This window comes from Mangifera indica, chromosome 10, assembly GCF_011075055.1.
Source record: "Mangifera indica cultivar Alphonso chromosome 10, CATAS_Mindica_2.1, whole genome shotgun sequence".
NCBI lineage: Eukaryota > Viridiplantae > Streptophyta > Magnoliopsida > Sapindales > Anacardiaceae > Mangifera > Mangifera indica.
Window position 1 is genome coordinate 3,787,214 of NC_058146.1, and position 17,129 is coordinate 3,804,342.

General features: G+C 33.4%; 3 protein-coding genes across 5 annotated transcripts; 1 reads left to right on the forward strand and 2 right to left on the reverse strand.

Annotated features, from left to right (window-relative positions):
• Positions 1-828: 828 nt before the first annotated feature.
• Positions 829-4,676, reverse strand: LOC123226968 (transcription factor GTE1-like). 3 transcript variants are annotated; one of them, XM_044651557.1, is made up of 9 exons: positions 4,448-4,676; positions 4,220-4,344; positions 3,875-4,093; positions 3,515-3,592; positions 3,105-3,320; positions 2,842-2,940; positions 2,612-2,670; positions 1,528-1,690; positions 829-1,436 (listed from the first exon to the last, which is right to left on the reverse strand). In XM_044651557.1, the coding sequence occupies exons 2-9, from the start codon at positions 4,340-4,342 to the stop codon at positions 1,221-1,223; spliced, it is 1,173 nt and encodes a 390-aa protein (XP_044507492.1). In that variant the 5' UTR covers positions 4,343-4,344; positions 4,448-4,676; the 3' UTR covers positions 829-1,220. The 3 variants fall into 3 exon arrangements, with proteins under 3 accessions (XP_044507492.1, XP_044507491.1, XP_044507493.1); XM_044651556.1 differs by having other exon boundaries at positions 4,220-4,676; XM_044651558.1 differs by having other exon boundaries at positions 1,528-1,678; positions 4,220-4,673.
• A 4,994-nt stretch (positions 4,677-9,670) lies between these two features.
• LOC123226866 lies at positions 9,671-12,311 on the forward strand. Its single transcript, XM_044651405.1, has 2 exons — positions 9,671-9,824; positions 11,433-12,311. Exons 1-2 carry the CDS (start codon positions 9,752-9,754, stop codon positions 12,083-12,085), a joined length of 726 nt encoding a protein of 241 aa, XP_044507340.1. The 5' UTR covers positions 9,671-9,751; the 3' UTR covers positions 12,086-12,311.
• A 1,662-nt stretch (positions 12,312-13,973) lies between these two features.
• Positions 13,974-16,713, reverse strand: LOC123227642 (elongation factor 1-alpha-like). Its single transcript, XM_044652731.1, has 3 exons — positions 16,567-16,713; positions 15,320-15,800; positions 13,974-15,222 (listed from the first exon to the last, which is right to left on the reverse strand). The coding sequence occupies exons 2-3, from the start codon at positions 15,779-15,781 to the stop codon at positions 14,341-14,343; spliced, it is 1,344 nt and encodes a 447-aa protein (XP_044508666.1). The 5' UTR covers positions 15,782-15,800; positions 16,567-16,713; the 3' UTR covers positions 13,974-14,340.
• Between the last annotated feature and the right edge of the window lie 416 nt (positions 16,714-17,129).

The window sequence follows — 17,129 nt, forward strand, 5'->3', positions numbered from 1 at the left end:
GATCTACCAAACTAGCAGGAGGTCATCGCCTATATCATCGTCACAGAGAAGCAAACCAACAGGAAGTGTCGAAGCTGAAGAAGAAGTCCACTGTGGACGAAGTTTCAAACATCGACAACGCGCGTGAGAAGAACAGTTCACCGTCGGCAACGCGCTTGAGAAGAATGGCCGAACGTTGTCGAAAGTCAACCAAATGTTGTTGTCAAAGTTACAGCAAAGACAACAATGCAAAAGAAAGGGTTGCAGACTTCTAGTGATTTTTCAATTTATATTTTAAAAATTTTGAAGGACCGAACCACTTTAAACTGCACTAGATTGCGAACCGAAAGCGGACCGCTGCTCCAGCCACGGTCTAGTCCGAAAACTTGTATATGACAGATTGTTTTGCCAATAAAACCCATCTACAGTGCCGATTCACGGTCCAATTGGTCTAATCTGGTTTTGTAAACCCTAGAATTCATCACTCATTTTGTTCCTTAATAGATTGTAGCACTCCAATACCTCACTTTGATTCAAGGCTTTGTCTTTTAATAAAGATTATTAATAAAACTATATGTACATATGTTTAAATACATAATTGAATATACAAATGATATATAATCATATAATTAAATATTATTTTATCTTTAGTTCAAAATCTCCTAATTACATGATAACACATTATCTATATTTCTCATGTATGTTAAGGTGTGTGTGCTGATAGCATTACTGAAAGATTATATATCTCTAAATTGTAGCTTGAAAAAGCACTTCCATAGTATGAAAAACCAACGTTCAATAATTTCTGGTTATCCATCAAATAAATCATAAACAAAATCGAAACCAAAATAACAAGAAATAGAGAAGGTCCCTGCACGAGATTGTGAGATCTCCCCCAGCATATGGAAGTCGAAATTTTTGATGTTACTTCAGGTTACAAAAGCACAGAAAGTGAGGAAGTATCTTATTTAGCAGTCAACTTTGCATAAGGCCAAGTAGGTGCTAAATTAGAAGAGAAAATGATAGTCATTTTCTGTTTATATTACAAGTAGTCCGGGACATGAGTGTGTGTGGCTTCAGTTCTTGGAATAAAGTTACAAAGCATGGACAAAACCAACGACAAAACGATGCTCTACCTTTCCTCCCACAAACCTGTTAGACCAGATTCTGATCATTGCCAAGGAGGCTCGTTCCAACAAAATGCAACCAAAACAAAAACCATTTGACATGTTCAGAAATGATCAAGAAGAAGGCCTTTTACTCTTTTTCTTGGCAGTTTTGGCAATAGCAGCACAAATCTCTTTTTTCCTTTTGTTGTTGCTATTGTTATTGTTGCTATGATTGTTGTTGTTTCTGTTACTGTCATTGTTATTGCCGCCTATGCTTGCCGCACTCTTGCCCTGACTTTCAAGTGCATCTTTCACAAAGAACTTTAATCTCCATAAGGTGGATTCACTCTGCGCAAGGAACATAGTACTGAGTAACTTATAAAACTAGCAGGCTGTAGAAAAAAATAACACTGCATTTATAGTGATCCATAACCACAACCTGAGCATCAATATCAAGGTCAACTTCTTCAGCTTTTGCTTGAAAACTGATGTTACTTTGAGCAACAATCTCCAATGCTTTGCTGAGATCCTCAGGAGACAACCTGGTAAGTGCAACACCAATCTTCCTTTTCTCTTCAGTTGAAGTTTTTCTGAAACAGTGGCTTCAATATTATCTTTAGTCACAAAAGTACTGTAATTTTCAGGCTCAGATACTTCAATAAAAGAAATCTATTAAAAAAAAATCTGCTTACATTTAAAAACCATGCAACTATCAAATAACACTGATGAATAAACAAAACATTAAGTTAAAAGCTATCTTGAAGGTGGAATCTTTTCTTCTTTTGGTGTCATTGCTTAAGAAATCAAGGTTTTGTTGTTAATTTCCTTTCATTTCCTCAAACGGCTATCAGCCTTGGTTATGATCTTGTAACTCAATACGTTTGATCCACAAAATCCATTTTTACACTAAAAGCTTATCAATCCTAATACTAGTCCAACCAAACAAGGCCCAACTTAACAAATATAGTGCCGAAAAAGATTTTGCATTGTCTTCTTAATTAGAAACTTGATCAAATAAATAATATTACTGTGCCCAGAAAAGGTCAAATTATGTTCCCAGTACAGTAACAATCACTTGGTTTGAGATGATAAAAATCAAGCAATCTTGTTTCATACACAAAAAAAAAAAAAAAAATGCCACCCTTCAAGAATCTATTACCATTCGTTAAAGTAGGTTCTCAGGTCTGAGCGCAAAGGGAATATTAGAAAAGACCAAGCAATCTTACTTTATATGCATAAAGAACTTGCATGAGTCCTGATAAGGCAACATGCATACAGATAACTCCATTTTCCATTCAGTAACAATATATAGTAATGTCATCTTCAATTTTGATGAAAAATTCATGTGGAGGGTGCAGGAATTTAACAAACATTCAAAAGAGTTACCCTATAGCACTTCAGTAACTGGTAAATTTAAGAATATGCTTGACAAAGAAAAATTAGCAAAGTAAGTTGCAATATTATAAATGCAATTTGACTTTTCATTACAGATTTCACCATTTTATGCAAAATTATAGCCAAACCTGCACTTTTGAACAACCATTTCTCTGAGTTCTTCCAAATGCATATCGACCTCATGAAGCTGAAAAGAATATAGAATTTTCAGAAATTCCTCCTATATTCCGTTATGACAGTTGGATTGAATTAGATAGCAAATAGGAAGAGCTTAAACTTGCTAGAAGGAATCTATCTTTACCTCCCTCCCCCTCTAAATATATCCTTTAAAGTGATAGCTACAAAGAGTGTGACATACCTCATTACTTATATCTCTAGCCATTTTGGCATTTGCAGCCTCCTGTGCAAGTTGCATATCCAACTGTGCCTCTGCTTCCTCTTCTTCTAGTCTTTTTTCCTACAGGTAGATGCTTGAACGTGAACAAATGATCCAGAAATCACAAAGAAGGTTATTTGGCATTTCTCTTCCACAAAAGCAACCATACTGAATCCCAATTGAAGTCATGAAACAAAAGCTATTAAGTCCAAGCGAAGCAAAAATCTAGAAGGACAATATGTTACCTCTTCAGTAACTTTAGGCAAGAGTTGCAGCCACCTCTCCTCAAATTTTGCCAACAAAGTTTTTGCCATAACATGGACATCACTTTTCTCGTCATTATATTTCATTGCATTCTTAAAAACCAACCTCACATCAGTGCAAATCTCCCGAACATTCTTATAATCCTTAGCCTCCATTTGTTTTTTTATTGTACTGAAGTCCATGGGCTTGTCAATAATCTAGTATAAAGCATATACAAGAGGTTAAACAATGCCATATGCTTAAAGAATTCTACAACCAAAATGGAAGGACATTTAAAAACAGGCAATGACATTTAGTATTATGCGTCAGTTAAAATTCTCTAAGAAAACAAGCTGCAGTAACAGAACAACATTTATAAGAAAATAAAACCGAGGAAGCTACAGTCACTCACCTCATAGTAATCATCCAAACCAAGACCTTTAACATCAACAGGTTGCATAAATGGCCATGCCCATTTGTGCTGTGTGATCTGAGAGCAAGCCAAGATAAATTAGGGAATGAACTTTTAAGGTTCCAATGACAACAGCATATTCTTTCATTGCTCAAAGTAACCAACTATTAACAAACTATAAACAAATCTCTTCAAATTCTAAATGAGACTTGCAAACAATCATTGCACGTGGTTTGAAACCAGGTATTATACATTGTTCTACCAGTTTGCAGTTTCCAGGTCCAAATTAGAATTTCAATTTTCAAAATTGAGCAACGCAAATAAATTGCTAATCAGTTACTTGAATGGATTATTCATTACATGACGCAATATTGTGCCAAATTGACGCATAAGCTCTTCCATTCGCTTCTCAGCAGCCTTCTCTTTCCGCGATGCTTCTTGCTGCTGCTTCCTAATGCTAGGTACATGCCTTTCCTTCTCTTTATCCTTCAACACTGAGCTACCTTTAGAACTGCCTCCCTGCTTTTTACTCGTACTACTCAAGTAAAATTGTTCAACCTCGTTCACTCTTTGCTCAAGCTACAAACCAAAAATCACAACAATAATCAATCACAACTCACGATAGTGCGAATCGGCGGACGAGATCTCAGTTGGTACTTTGACAAACAAAACTACATAAAATACACATCATTTAATTATCTTTACCTTATCAACTTTTTGAAAAATTTCATCGACACAGCGCCTGAAACTCTCCACTTCGGCAGCACTAGGTTCGGGATTTGAAGGCTTAACGGTCGAGAAATTTGAAATCGAAGCATCCATGGGCATGGCTTAAACACCGAGTGAATGAATTGATGTTAAGTGTGACTGTAATTTCTGTGCTAAAGCTGACCGTGAACAGTTGTATTTATACATAAACGTATATACACATACCGTGGCAGAGGGAACAGCAGAAATGGACTCTGACGTAGGTAGGCGGCGTATAACGAGAGTGAGAACTTGAAGCTGTTTGTGTGGTAAAACGGAAACCCTTTTTCTTTGATCTTTTCTTTCCAGTATGTCCCCTTAAAATTCAGGGAAAATGGGACACATTGATCTTGAATTTTTTGTTGCTTTTGTTATTCCTTGTCTATTTCATGCTAAATTATCCTGCTCTTAGGAAATAGGCATGCTGGCACTATAAGGGATTTTATTGCAAAGGCTTCTTAGTTGACAAATCTGAGCAGGTATAACAAAATTATCATTCATCAAAAATTATAAATATAAAATTAATAATTTTATGTATACTTATTTTGATATATATATATATATATATATATATATATATATATATATATATATATATATATATATTTATATATATTATTATATGATTAATTACTATTAAATTAAAAAAAATATAACCCCTAATCAATGGTAACACACATAAATATATATTTATTTATATATTCAAAATAAATATATATAATATTGTTCTAATTAAAATTTTATAATAGTTCATATGTTATATGTATATAGTCAATATTTCAAATTAATATTTATTTTATTTTATTTTTAACCTTAATAACTCTAGCCTCTCTCGGGTTTTTTCATCCAAAATTTCATCTAATAAGGGTATGATTTGTCTGCAAAACCAATTAAGTTTGCTAGAGAATTTCCCCATTCAGAAGTTTGGGGTTAATGTAATTTTTTTAAATTTAATTAGCATATCAGATTTTTTTAATAAAATTTGATTATTTGATGATCAAAAATTATTTTGTGTTAATTTATTGATTAATTAGATTAGTGAACCGGTGATTTTGGGTGAAAATGAGATGATTTTCACTTTGTTGGGTTTGAAAAATCTTATAAACGCAATCGTGTTGATTTAATGCTTATCGCCTAACACTACTTATAAAAAATGAGGGGCCTCAGGTATGCGCAGCACTTATAGGGGCACAAATCGGAATTTGCCACACACCCAGGTACTCTTATTGTGTAACGAAATTAGGAGACAAAATGTGGACGGGACACGTACTTGGGGGTGAGTATATAGCCACGATGGCGTTTACTGTGTTTTCCGTGCCCAAAAATAGAAAAATCATCTAATTTTAAAAGGAAAATAATTATTTCTTAATCTTAGTTCAAATTTAAAATCATATATATAATAATTAAAAAATTTAAATTCTCATTTATAACTCAATTTTTATAAATTTTTTTATTAAAAATAAGAATAAAATAATTATTTTATTGGCTATATTAAAAATATATAAAATTTATTTTTTAAAATTTTAAAAATTAATAATTCACTTTTAATTAACCTATTTCTTAATACAGTGTTTTACTTTCAAGAAATTGATCAACTTCCCTCTTCCAAAGCTCCTCCCTTTAACGAAACCTAGATTTCCTACCCTTTAATTTAAGTTTATCGTTTATAAAGAGAATGGGTAAATACATAGTAAAAATTGACATTTTTATTATTCCATGACACGATCTTCTTTAAATAGAAATAGATGACCCATGGACCCAAAAAAAACTTTTTACTATAAAAAATCGTTTCATCAAAACAAGAGTGGGAAATGTCATGCAAAACCCCCAAATAAAACAATAAATTCCCACATATCTAGTTGAAAAGTTTCAATTTTAAATTTGTAAATGTTATGGGTTGGTGGGGTGGCCAATCCAAACCTATATGTAGCTTTAAAACTTGTAATAGTTAGAGTTTCATAAGTATGATAAAAAATCGAATCCAAACTATTTTCGTAAAAATTTTAATATTTTATCAATTTTGTTAACCTTTGAATCGAGTATCCTGTAATTTCATAATGTATTTTTAACTCTCTCTCTAAAAACTTCTTTAAAGATTATCGATTGTTTGAAAATCTAATAAACATGTAATAAATGCGACTAAAGACATATATAATGGTGATAAAATTATCATATTTAATATAATTTATTTTCTCTCGGTTTTAAAACTAGATATAAAAAATCTTATTTTAGGTTTTAACTTACTTAAAGTAATTTGTTTTAAGTTCTATTGAATTAAATTAACAATTAAGTTTGAGACAATTTGATTTAAATCCATTTACCACTTATGAATATCTAACTTGTTAATCCAAAGTAAGACGGTTCCGATTTTTCAATTACTAAAATGGAATTTAAATATTATGTAGTACTGTTAATATGCTCATTCTCCACAGAGTAGAATGAAAGCTCCAAGACAACATGTGATTCCAAAGTGGTCAATCGTTCAGCTAGCCCTAGCCGGCTGAATGTGGGCTGGATTTGCTAACGGACAGATGGAATCCAAATCTTACTTTGGAGAAAAGAAAGCCTAGAACATATATTAATTGTTTTCAAACCGGCCATAGCTAATGTGGGATATTATCGATCCAAACAATTAATGATAGAAGAGTCAAGAGAATTGAGCTGTAAACTTTATAAAATATGATTTGCTCATGAATTTATTATAATTCGATACAAGTTTTGTTTAAATAAATTCAAATTTAAATTTGGTATATACAAATTTAAACTAAAATATATTTAAAAATCGATCATAAATCCAAATCTAAGCTTGATATACACAAACCCAAGCTAAAAAAATATTTTATTTTTAATACAATGTCGTATAAGTCACAAAATAAACAAATTTGAGCGAATGCGTTTAACAAACTCGAACCAAGTTCGACTTGTTTAGACAAACTTGAATTGAATGTGAACTCTTCATCTATGAAGCAACGAGCCTGAGTTGAACCTTTTCCTCTTAAAAACAAATTGAAAACAAATTTCATTATATCTAGGTAGAAAAGTATTTAACAAAAATAAGAAGCTCGTTAACACAAATACAAATCAAGTTTCACCTTGATCGGTACGGAAAGTTTACTTTTTATTCAATATAAACTCATTCAAATTTAAATAATTAGATGTGATCAAACTCTATTTATTTATTAAAAAAATATAATCTTATAAACAAACTTGATTTGTTGAAACTAAGTTATGGTTTAAGCTCGACAATGAATTTCAGTTCCAGCACAAATGGTTCGAGAACCCTGAAAGAACGATTAAACAATAGTTTAATTAAAAACAAAGAATTCTTGTAGATATTCACAAAATTAATCAGGTCAAAGCTCATCAACCATGCCATGCATGCAAGCTAGTTCGGCGAAACACAAGGGAACGACATCACTTTAGCCAACAAGTTGGTAAAGACAACCCGGTGACCTTTCCTATCAGCTGCCGCAGGTTTTATAATATCACAACCACCGTGAGCAGTGACATCCGGGAACATGGGAGCCGGATTTCTCCTACTATTTTGCCTCTTCTTTATATCACTCAGCTCCATTTTAGTTGGAATATTGGCCAATCCATATCCTATAAAAACCTTGTGCTTTCTGGACGAACTACTCCGATAACTCAACCGGCAACTCCCTGTTTCCGGGTTCCGACAAGACTTCGATTTCATCGAATGAAGTTGTGCCTTGTTGATCTTGTTCCCCTCATCCAATGAATTACGAGGTCTGATCTGACTGTTGTACGAAAAGACGTCGGTTTGGTTGGTGTTGTTGATGGGAGTATTAAAGGTGAAAGAGAAGTCGAAGGAGTCACGAGGATCAGTGGTTGATAGTCGTTGTTGTTGATCGTGGGGAGGATCAATCGGGAGATCAGAGAAAGAAACGACATCGTCTTGATCTGAGTCGTCTAAGTCTTGAAGGTATTGAAGATTGTTGTTGTGTTCTTGATGATCCATTGAGGAGGAAAGTAGAGGAGAAGGAGATAAAAATGAAAGTGGTTGGAGATGTTCACGTTTGGTAGAGAGATAAAAGAAAAATTGCAACGACGAGTTATAAAACAAGTTAAAAAATTAGGAGGAAGACGGACCGCGTCTTTCTTTGTAAAAAAAAAACTTTTGCTTTGACCATTCAGCTGTTAAAGACAAACTCGCTTTTTCTAGAAAGCTGTTGGGCCCAATCGGCCCAACTATTGTGTTAAACTTGGGCCCTAGTGGCATTCGGATAATTAAACCGGGAAGCCCAATGCCCATTGCTGAAATATACACTAAAAATAAAGGGTAATTAATTAAAATAATCATTACCCAATAGATTATAATTATACACAGACGAAATTATCCTCATTTGTACAAATGTTTTTAAGTCAATTTGACCATCTAAAAGCCTGTGAACACTTTGCATACAAAGCAATTGTGGCACATACAATATTTTTTTCATTGTTCTAAAGCATTTCATTTGTTTTTCTAAGAAAAATTGGGAAAAAAAAAAATAAAGTTCAGTAAAGTGTTCATCTCCATCTTTGTATTGTTTATGTAAAATATTTGCTTGTTTTGGCATTAAAATTGACATAAAAATCCAAGTTTTTTCTCAGATTTTTCGTTTTAGTGTTTTCTTTATGAAATAAATTGAATTAGTTGTGTTTTTGTCTAGTTATATGTATATTTTTGTGATTAAATAAGGTTAGAATCAAGTGTTAGTATAATCGATATGAAAATCTTTTTTTTTTTTTGAGTTCATTTCCGCCATATGTGATCTATTCCCACCATATGAGTCATACATGAGAGGGCTAGATAAATGTAAAAGGTAAACGATATTTGTCATAGACATGTGTGACGTGTATGGTAGGGATTAATTAATATTTTTTACAAGTGGGGTAATTAAAATTTTACATTTTGTTTGTTAAATATGTACGGTAGGGGTAGTTAAAATTTGTCAAGCGCGACTTATATAGTCTCGCATGGTGGGGAAAATTAATAATTTTTCAAAATGGAAGGTTACATAAAATTTCGTGGTAGAGGTAATTGAATTTTTTTCTTTTTTGTATAAGCGATTTGTGTGCAATATGTATGAAATTTTGGTTGAAATGAATTTTTTAGTTCTTGTTTTGTTTGAACATGTCAAAATATTATGAAAATTAGTTGAATTATTCAAATTTTTGTAATTGAATGTTGCATCCAACCATAAGAGAAAGTACGAGAGTTTGGTTGCGGTTGAAAAGTTCCTACCTTCTCTATATTTTAAAGCACAAATAATCATTTAGGATCATCGAGATGTAATGATCAAAATATATGTATCTCATATGCTTATTTAATTTTGAATTTTAATCATATTCATATGAATCTCAAGGTGGGCTATTAATTAATTTCCTTAAAATAAATTATATTTTGTAATTTTGTGTAATTTCGGGGTTTCGCTATAAAAACTCATAAATGCAAAACCCTTGTAACTTCTGTAACTGGAGTCGAGAGCAATGGCAAGGGCAGCTCTTTCTCACCTGCTACGATCAAAATCCCAACTTCTCGCACCAAGAAGCTTCAATTCAGGTTCAATTGATTTCTCTATTTCGATTTGAACTCCTTATTTTTCATTGAAACTTCACAACCAATCGATAGCGAACTTCTAGCTTTGACTGTGCTTTTGATATTTTGCCTAAATGGCTCAAGGAAAAAAATTGAATAATTATATTTCAAGATTTACGGTTTACGAATTTAGGATTTTGTTTGCCCGGAATTTGGTAACTAAGGAGATTTATTGTTGACGGTTTTGCTTTCTGTGTTTTTGTTTAAAGAAAGATAAAATGAAGCCAGATCTGGGCTTAGAAGATTACTAAGGGGATGCTTCTTTATCTGTTCTGTTGCCTTAATAGTTATGGTGTCAGGGGATTTTTTGGCTTTTTGTGGATATCGTGTTGCTGGTTGTTTGTGAAACTCCATTTCTTAAGTGAAAAAGACGACTTTTAGCTTTTTAAAATTGCCCCGACTTCATGGCCATCTATCTACGAAAATATCAAGAATTCCCCAATTCTTGAAATTGTAGGGTGAGACTCAATTTAGAGCCTTTTTTCAAATTTCTTGGTTTTTCATTTCCAGAAAGGAAAAAAATCCACCTTTTATCAAATAGATAGTCTACTTTGGACTTGGGTTTGATTTGTTTCCTGTTCTTGTCAAATCTCATTGTATCTTTCTTAAATGGTTTTAGAATTTAGACATGCATACTATTGATATGGCTGTAAAAAAGGCATTTTAAGCATCCCATCCATATGAGTTGATAATAGTGGGATCTACAAATGGCTCTACTTGGTCTATTTCTCATTATAATGGTATGCTTTAATAAGAGTTCAATTTCAAGAACACTAGAGTTCAGGATCAATTGTTTTACTCAATGTTATAAGCTTTTGGGCTTGTATATTTTGGTGGCTCTGGTCAATTCAGTTTTTATTAATACTGAAGTCGTCTTCATGTTCAGCAACTCGGAGTTTGCTTCTCAACAGTGTTAACCTCATAGATGGAGAAAATAGAAATTTGTTGTTGCATTCTCTACTTTTTTTTCTTTTAACTACATTATACATGTGATAAAAATAGATTGAACAAATTAGTAGTACTTTGTTTAGTGGTAAAGTGCCTCCATACTATTCTATTTTGTCATGGTGAATTAGATGGATCTTTTGTTTTGTACTTTCTAATGAATGATCTAGGCATTTATTCTTTGTTTTTTTGTTTTGAGTCACTGATTTTCATGATTTTTAGTTTTTTCTATGACAAATATTTGCCTTGTATTTGATAAGAAGATCCTGTATGACATTGTGCGGTTTAATGTCATGGTCATGAGATGCCCAGTAAGATGCATATTCCTTCTAGTCTTCGTTCTTATGTCTTGGAGTAGAAATTTGAGTTCTGTGATTGCATTTGAGTGGCCAAACACAAATGACTACGTTTCTTTCTTGCTTTTTTGCAAATACATAATTCAGTGGTGGTAATTACTGCAATGGGTATCATCCTTGATAACCATAAACAACTGATCCTATATTCAGACTGGGAGTACACTTATAATTTAATCATGACTGTTTTAGCTTTTTCAACAAAGGTAATATTGTAAGATGCAAATACTTCTTGGCCTACTTTTGTTTTCTTAATAATTCTTCATGGTTTCAGGTTATCATCTTAGTACATTTGCAATAAGGTCACAGTCCCTGAAGGCAACATACAGTTTCTACCCTCCCATCCATCTGGCAGCTCCTCAGAGAAGATGGGCATCTCAATATTCAGCCACGAATGATGACAGCAGGATCAGCATTGGACCACGTCAAGAGGGAGACACTAAGAAGGATGATAAGGACTCTGGTGTTGTTTATTATGGTCCAATTTCATCAACCATCAAGAAAGTGAAGCTTCTCTCTCTTTCGACCTGCTGCCTTTCTGTATCTCTAGGCCCGGTTATAACCTTCATGACATCTCCAGATATGAATGTGATCCTAAAGGGTGCAGTGGCATCATCTGTCATATTTCTCAGTGCTACTACCACCGCAGCCCTTCACTGGTTTGTGAGCCCGTATATCCACAAACTCAAGTGGCAGCCAGGTTCAGATAGCTTTGAGGTGGAGATGATGACATGGTTGGCAACATATGTTCCAAGGACTATTAAGTTCGCTGATATTCGAGCACCTGAGACCCAAAGGCCTTTTGTGACATTTAAAGCAAATGGGAATTTCTATTTTGTTGATACAGAGCACTGTCATAATAAGGCCTTGTTGGCAAGACTGACCCCTCAAAAGTCAAATCAAGAATCAGCTTTCAAGAATCTGTAAGTTATTTACATGTTGTGTACTCTTCACAAGCCCTCGGTCAGCTTCAGCTTTTGGAGGGTGTTTAAACATTGCCTTTTGATAAGGGGAGAGAGAGAGAGAGAGAGAGAGGGGGGCCAAATTTAGTGGTTTTGACTTTTGATTCTTTTAAGTTTTGGAGATTACATTTCCCGAAAGTTTTGGCCAATGAGGTTTGGTAGTTGTAATAATATATGGCTTTAACTCTTAACTTTTGAGTTGTTTAGCTGGATTACCTTTGATCTTTATTCTCTATATTTTCCTCTGAAGGCTCTTTGGCGCCTATGTTTTTAGAGTTTTGGAACAAAATGGAAACACATTCCATATGATAATTGGAAAACAGGATTTAGAGAAGGGATGTTGAATTTTTTTACCTTTTTTTAAACCATGTATGTATATATGTCACTCATTTTAAATTTTAAATAAAAATATCACAACAGTAATTTATTTTTCTAAAATATCTTCGATGATGAAACCTATGTAGAAAGAAAAAAGTAATTTTTTTTTTCTTTAACCTTCTAGCAAGAGAAGAAATCCTTGTAATATAAAAAAAAATTTCAATAAAGAAGACACTTGTGATTGAACAATAAAACTCATATGAGAAAATCATTATAAAAGATTAAACTTAGAAACAAAGGAGGAAAAAACGAAAATTGTCAAATTTTTTTAGAGAATTCACATGTGAAATATAATATTGTTGTGGTTTTATATTGTTAGATTGTTTAATGTTGTAATTTTATGTTATTGTATTGTTTAATGTTGTATTGATGGTTAAAAAATATAAAAATTCAATTCTGGATAAAAACTAGATGAAGTACAGGTTGACGTTGCCACCAACTTGTTTTTCGTCTGGTTTTTATTCAAAATTGAATTTTTATATTTTTTAACTATCAATACAACATTAAACATTACAACAATATGAAATCACAATATTAAACAATATAAACAATATGAAATCATAATAAAATTATATTTCATATGAAGTTATAAACATAAATCTATTTTACATTATTTAATTTTCAATTGTTAAAGAAAAAAACACAAAACATAAGAGCTTGAATCAAGATTGACTTGAATTTGAATGATTTTGCTGTGAAATTTTTATAAGAAATGTGATTTCTCTAAAGAAATTTGGCAATGTTCATCTCTTCCTGTCTTATATTTATATGAATCCTTTATAATAACTAATGATTATTTTCTCTAAATTTCTTTCACAAAATTTATTGTTCAATCACATGTGTTTAATTCAATTATTTTTTAGAGTTATAAAAATTTTTTTTTTTGTTAGAAAGATGATAAAAAAGAGAGAGATCTCTCTATATGGATAATATTAATAAAGACATTTTAAGAGAATATTGTTATGATATTTTTGTTAAATAAATGATTGTATGGTATATATGTATATGTTGTTGAAAAAAAAGCTAAAATGTTATGAATAATTTTGTAAAATATTATTACATTGAGCGAGCATTTGACTTTTGCTGCAAAAACAAAAAAAAGTACAGATCCAATAGATTTCTTGTAACATGGCTTTCATGGAATATCAGCCCAATAGGAATCGTAAGAATAAAACATTGTATTTTTGTTTTTTATTTTTACATAAAATTGTTAATCATTTATATATCTTTTTTATTATCTCATATTAAAATAATATTATTTTAGATTCAATACTAAACCAAACTTAAAATTAAATTAAAATTCAAACTCAAACTAACTCTTCTAAAATAAACCGGATTCAGACATCACATTAACAGGCTTGAACTCGAACTTAAACAAAATCTACCAAATCCAGCCGTAACCATCAACGTGAGAAGAAAATAGTAATACCTGAGCTTCAAACGTTCGCAAAACAGAATTTGACATCAACAGACAGTTAAAAAATGCCCTTACATTTGAGAATTTATAGTGAAAAAGAGAGACTGTTGAATTAACACCAACACCGCAAAAATCATGTCGCACAAAGTTTTTAATACGCAAACTAGACATCAATAATAGAAAGTCGATAAAAACAAAGACCAAAATTAAAAAGACTCACAAAATGACTCGACACAATAATCTCGCCACCGCCGGTCAAGAACCCAGTTCTGGGAACAGCATCCCCGCCGCCAAGGCAATGACTTAAGACCATAACAATTAAAATTAACACCTAAACATGTGACTTCTGGACTCCTAACAAGAACCCAGTCATTATTAATTTGACACTGATAGCGTTCACTGGCACATGCGGCCACCCGCACGGTTCACTTCTTCTTGGCAGCAGATTTAGTCACCTTAGCTCCGCTGGGATCCTTCTTCTCCACATTCTTGATGACTCCAACAGCAACAGTCTGGCGCATGTCCCTCACAGCAAATCGACCAAGTGGGGGATACTCAGAGAAAGTTTCGACCACCATAGGCTTTGTGGGAAGCATCTTAATCATACCGGCATCACCATTCTTCAAGAATTTTGGTTCCTTCTCAAGCTCCTTCCCAGAACGCCTGTCAATCTTCGTTAAGATCTCAGCAAACTTAACAGCAATGTGAGAGGTATGGCAATCAAGAACTGGTGCATATCCATTTCCAATCTGCCCAGGGTGGTTCATGATGATAACTTGGGATGTGAAGTTGGCTGCCTCCTTGGCGGGATCATCCTTGGAGTTTGATGCGACAAAACCACGCTTGAGATCCTTAACAGCAACGTTCTTAACATTGAATCCAACATTGTCACCTGGAAGGGCCTCTACAAGAGCCTCATGGTGCATCTCAACTGACTTGACTTCAGTCGTCAATCCAGATGGACCAAATGTGACAACCATACCCGGCTTGAGGACACCGGTTTCAACACGACCAACAGGTACAGTTCCAATACCACCAATCTTATAGACATCCTGAAGTGGAAGTCGAAGGGGCTTGTCTGATGGCCTCTTAGGCTCGTTAATCTGGTCAAGGGCCTCAAGAAGGGTAGGTCCCTTGTACCAGTCAAGGTTGGTGGACCTTTCAATCATGTTGTCACCCTCAAATCCTGAGATGGGGACAAATGGAATCTTCTCTGGGTTGTAACCCACCTTCTTCATGTAGGATGAGACTTCCTTAACAATTTCTTCATACCTTGCCTTTGAGTACTTGGGAGTGGTGGCATCCATCTGTTAAGAAAAAATCAACACATATCAGTAGTTTAGAACAGGAAACAGTAAAACACAAACAGAATAAGGAATCAAGGTGTCAAACATCATGCATTACCTTGTTACAGCAGCAAATCATTTGCCTCACACCAAGGGTGAAGGCAAGAAGAGCATGCTCACGAGTCTGCCCATCCTTAGAGATACCAGCCTCAAAACCACCAGTGGTGGAGTCAATAATAAGGACAGCACAGTCAGCCTGGGAAGTACCAGTAATCATATTCTTAATAAAGTCACGATGTCCCGGTGCATCAATGACAGTGCAGTAGTACTTTGTGGTCTCAAACTTCCACAAGGCAATATCAATGGTAATACCACGCTCACGCTCAGCCTTGAGCTTGTCAAGCACCCAGGCGTACTTGAATGATCTCTTATTCATCTCAGCAGCTTCTTTCTCAAATCTCTCAATCACACGCTTATCAATACCACCAAGCTTGTAGATTAAGTGACCAGTGGTGGTGGACTTCCCAGAGTCGACATGGCCAATGACCACAATGTTGATGTGAACCTTCTCCTTACCCATGATAAAGAATTAGCTTAAACTGCTCAGGAATCAGAATTCCAGGTTAGAAAAATTTTAAAACACACATCTAGAACCATTAGAAAATAATTATATTACCATAAAAAAGAAGGAAACGGAAGTGTTTACAAGAAAACCATATCATCTAATTGAAAAGTTACAAACACACTTGAAAGAAATAAATGTATATTCTAAAACGCAAATAATTAAATACGACTTTAAGAAAGCATAAATCACAAAAAATACCAGATAATGGGATCTGTTAAGATTCAGAACTTAAATTTATAATTTCTACGAGTACAAAAGCAGAAAACTCATAGTGAAAACAAATCACAGCAAACTAATCATAATAGAGAACAGTTAAAAACACAAATCTTTATTTAGTCTAAATCTCATATAAAAAGATTACAGCATATTAAAACCTCATCCCAAATTAACCTATATTCGACAAATAAGAAATACAAATCGTTTATGGTAAATTGAATCGACTAAAATACAACGTATGTAATTCCAATATCAAATCGCATCACAACACAACTTTACAAACATCAGTTTAGGACAATTGAGATCATCAGATCACTTAATCTAACACAAAACAATCCGATTCCTGGATCTGATATCAATATAATCAATTCGATCGCACCAAAATCATAAAACAAATTGTAAACCACAATTCAGTATAATTTCACAGATCCGGAAACTCGAAAACTAACCAATAAAATTCACATCATAATTAAAAGTAATCAACAAAAAATTAACAGATAAATAAAAAAATAATAAAATTAGACCTGAAGAGGGAGCGCTGCTTAAACCCTAGCCGCAACTGAGAGAGAGAGACTAGAGGAGCAGACAAGTAAAACTATGAGATATAATAGGGTTTGTGAATTTTTATACCAGTTTTTGTTTTTTTATTTCCAAACATACCCTTGCTTTCTATTCCAATGACATACGTGTCCTTCTACTGCAATAAAGACGGTGGTTTTGTGAAGATCTTTTTCCACTCGCAATCATGAGCGTTTTTTAAACATCGGTTTGATGTACAAGATTATTTGAAACGCGCTGTTGAGATGCGTGCAAAAAGGGAAACTTCGAAAAGCAGTGTAACGACGTCGTTTTATTTGGAAAAATCTTTGATTTTTCGAGTGGACTATGATCTGGCGGCGGAGCCAGCTGGATTAGCAATAACGAAAACACTTATAATTAGTCATAAGAAATTTTATGTGTGGCCAATCTTGCCCACCCAATTTTTGATTAAATAACATTACACCCTTTAACTTAAAAAACTGTTTTCCACCCATCTTTTAAATTTTTTAACAAAATGTCTAAAATGCTGAAAAGACACAAAAACGCC

What these genes read in the sequence shown, in the direction of transcription:
- LOC123226968 (XM_044651557.1), bottom strand. Translation starts at nt 4,342, where the DNA reads ATGCCCATGGATGCTTCGATTTCAAATTTCTCGACCGTTAAGCCTTCA. An exon ending in TTGGCACAATATTGCGTCAT is followed by an intron (nt 3,593 to 3,874) that starts GTAATGAATAAT and finishes GCTTGCTCTCAG; the next exon opens with ATCACACAGCACAAATGGGC. An exon ending in CTAGAGATATAAGTAATGAG is followed by an intron (nt 2,671 to 2,841) that starts GTATGTCACACT and finishes TATTCTTTTCAG; the next exon opens with CTTCATGAGGTCGATATGCA.
- LOC123226866 (XM_044651405.1), top strand. Translation starts at nt 9,752, where the DNA reads ATGGCAAGGGCAGCTCTTTCTCACCTGCTACGATCAAAATCCCAACTT. An exon ending in ACCAAGAAGCTTCAATTCAG is followed by an intron (nt 9,825 to 11,432) that starts GTTCAATTGATT and finishes TCATGGTTTCAG; the next exon opens with GTTATCATCTTAGTACATTT.
- LOC123227642 (XM_044652731.1), bottom strand. Translation starts at nt 15,781, where the DNA reads ATGGGTAAGGAGAAGGTTCACATCAACATTGTGGTCATTGGCCATGTC. An exon ending in TGATTTGCTGCTGTAACAAG is followed by an intron (nt 15,223 to 15,319) that starts GTAATGCATGAT and finishes TTTTCTTAACAG; the next exon opens with ATGGATGCCACCACTCCCAA.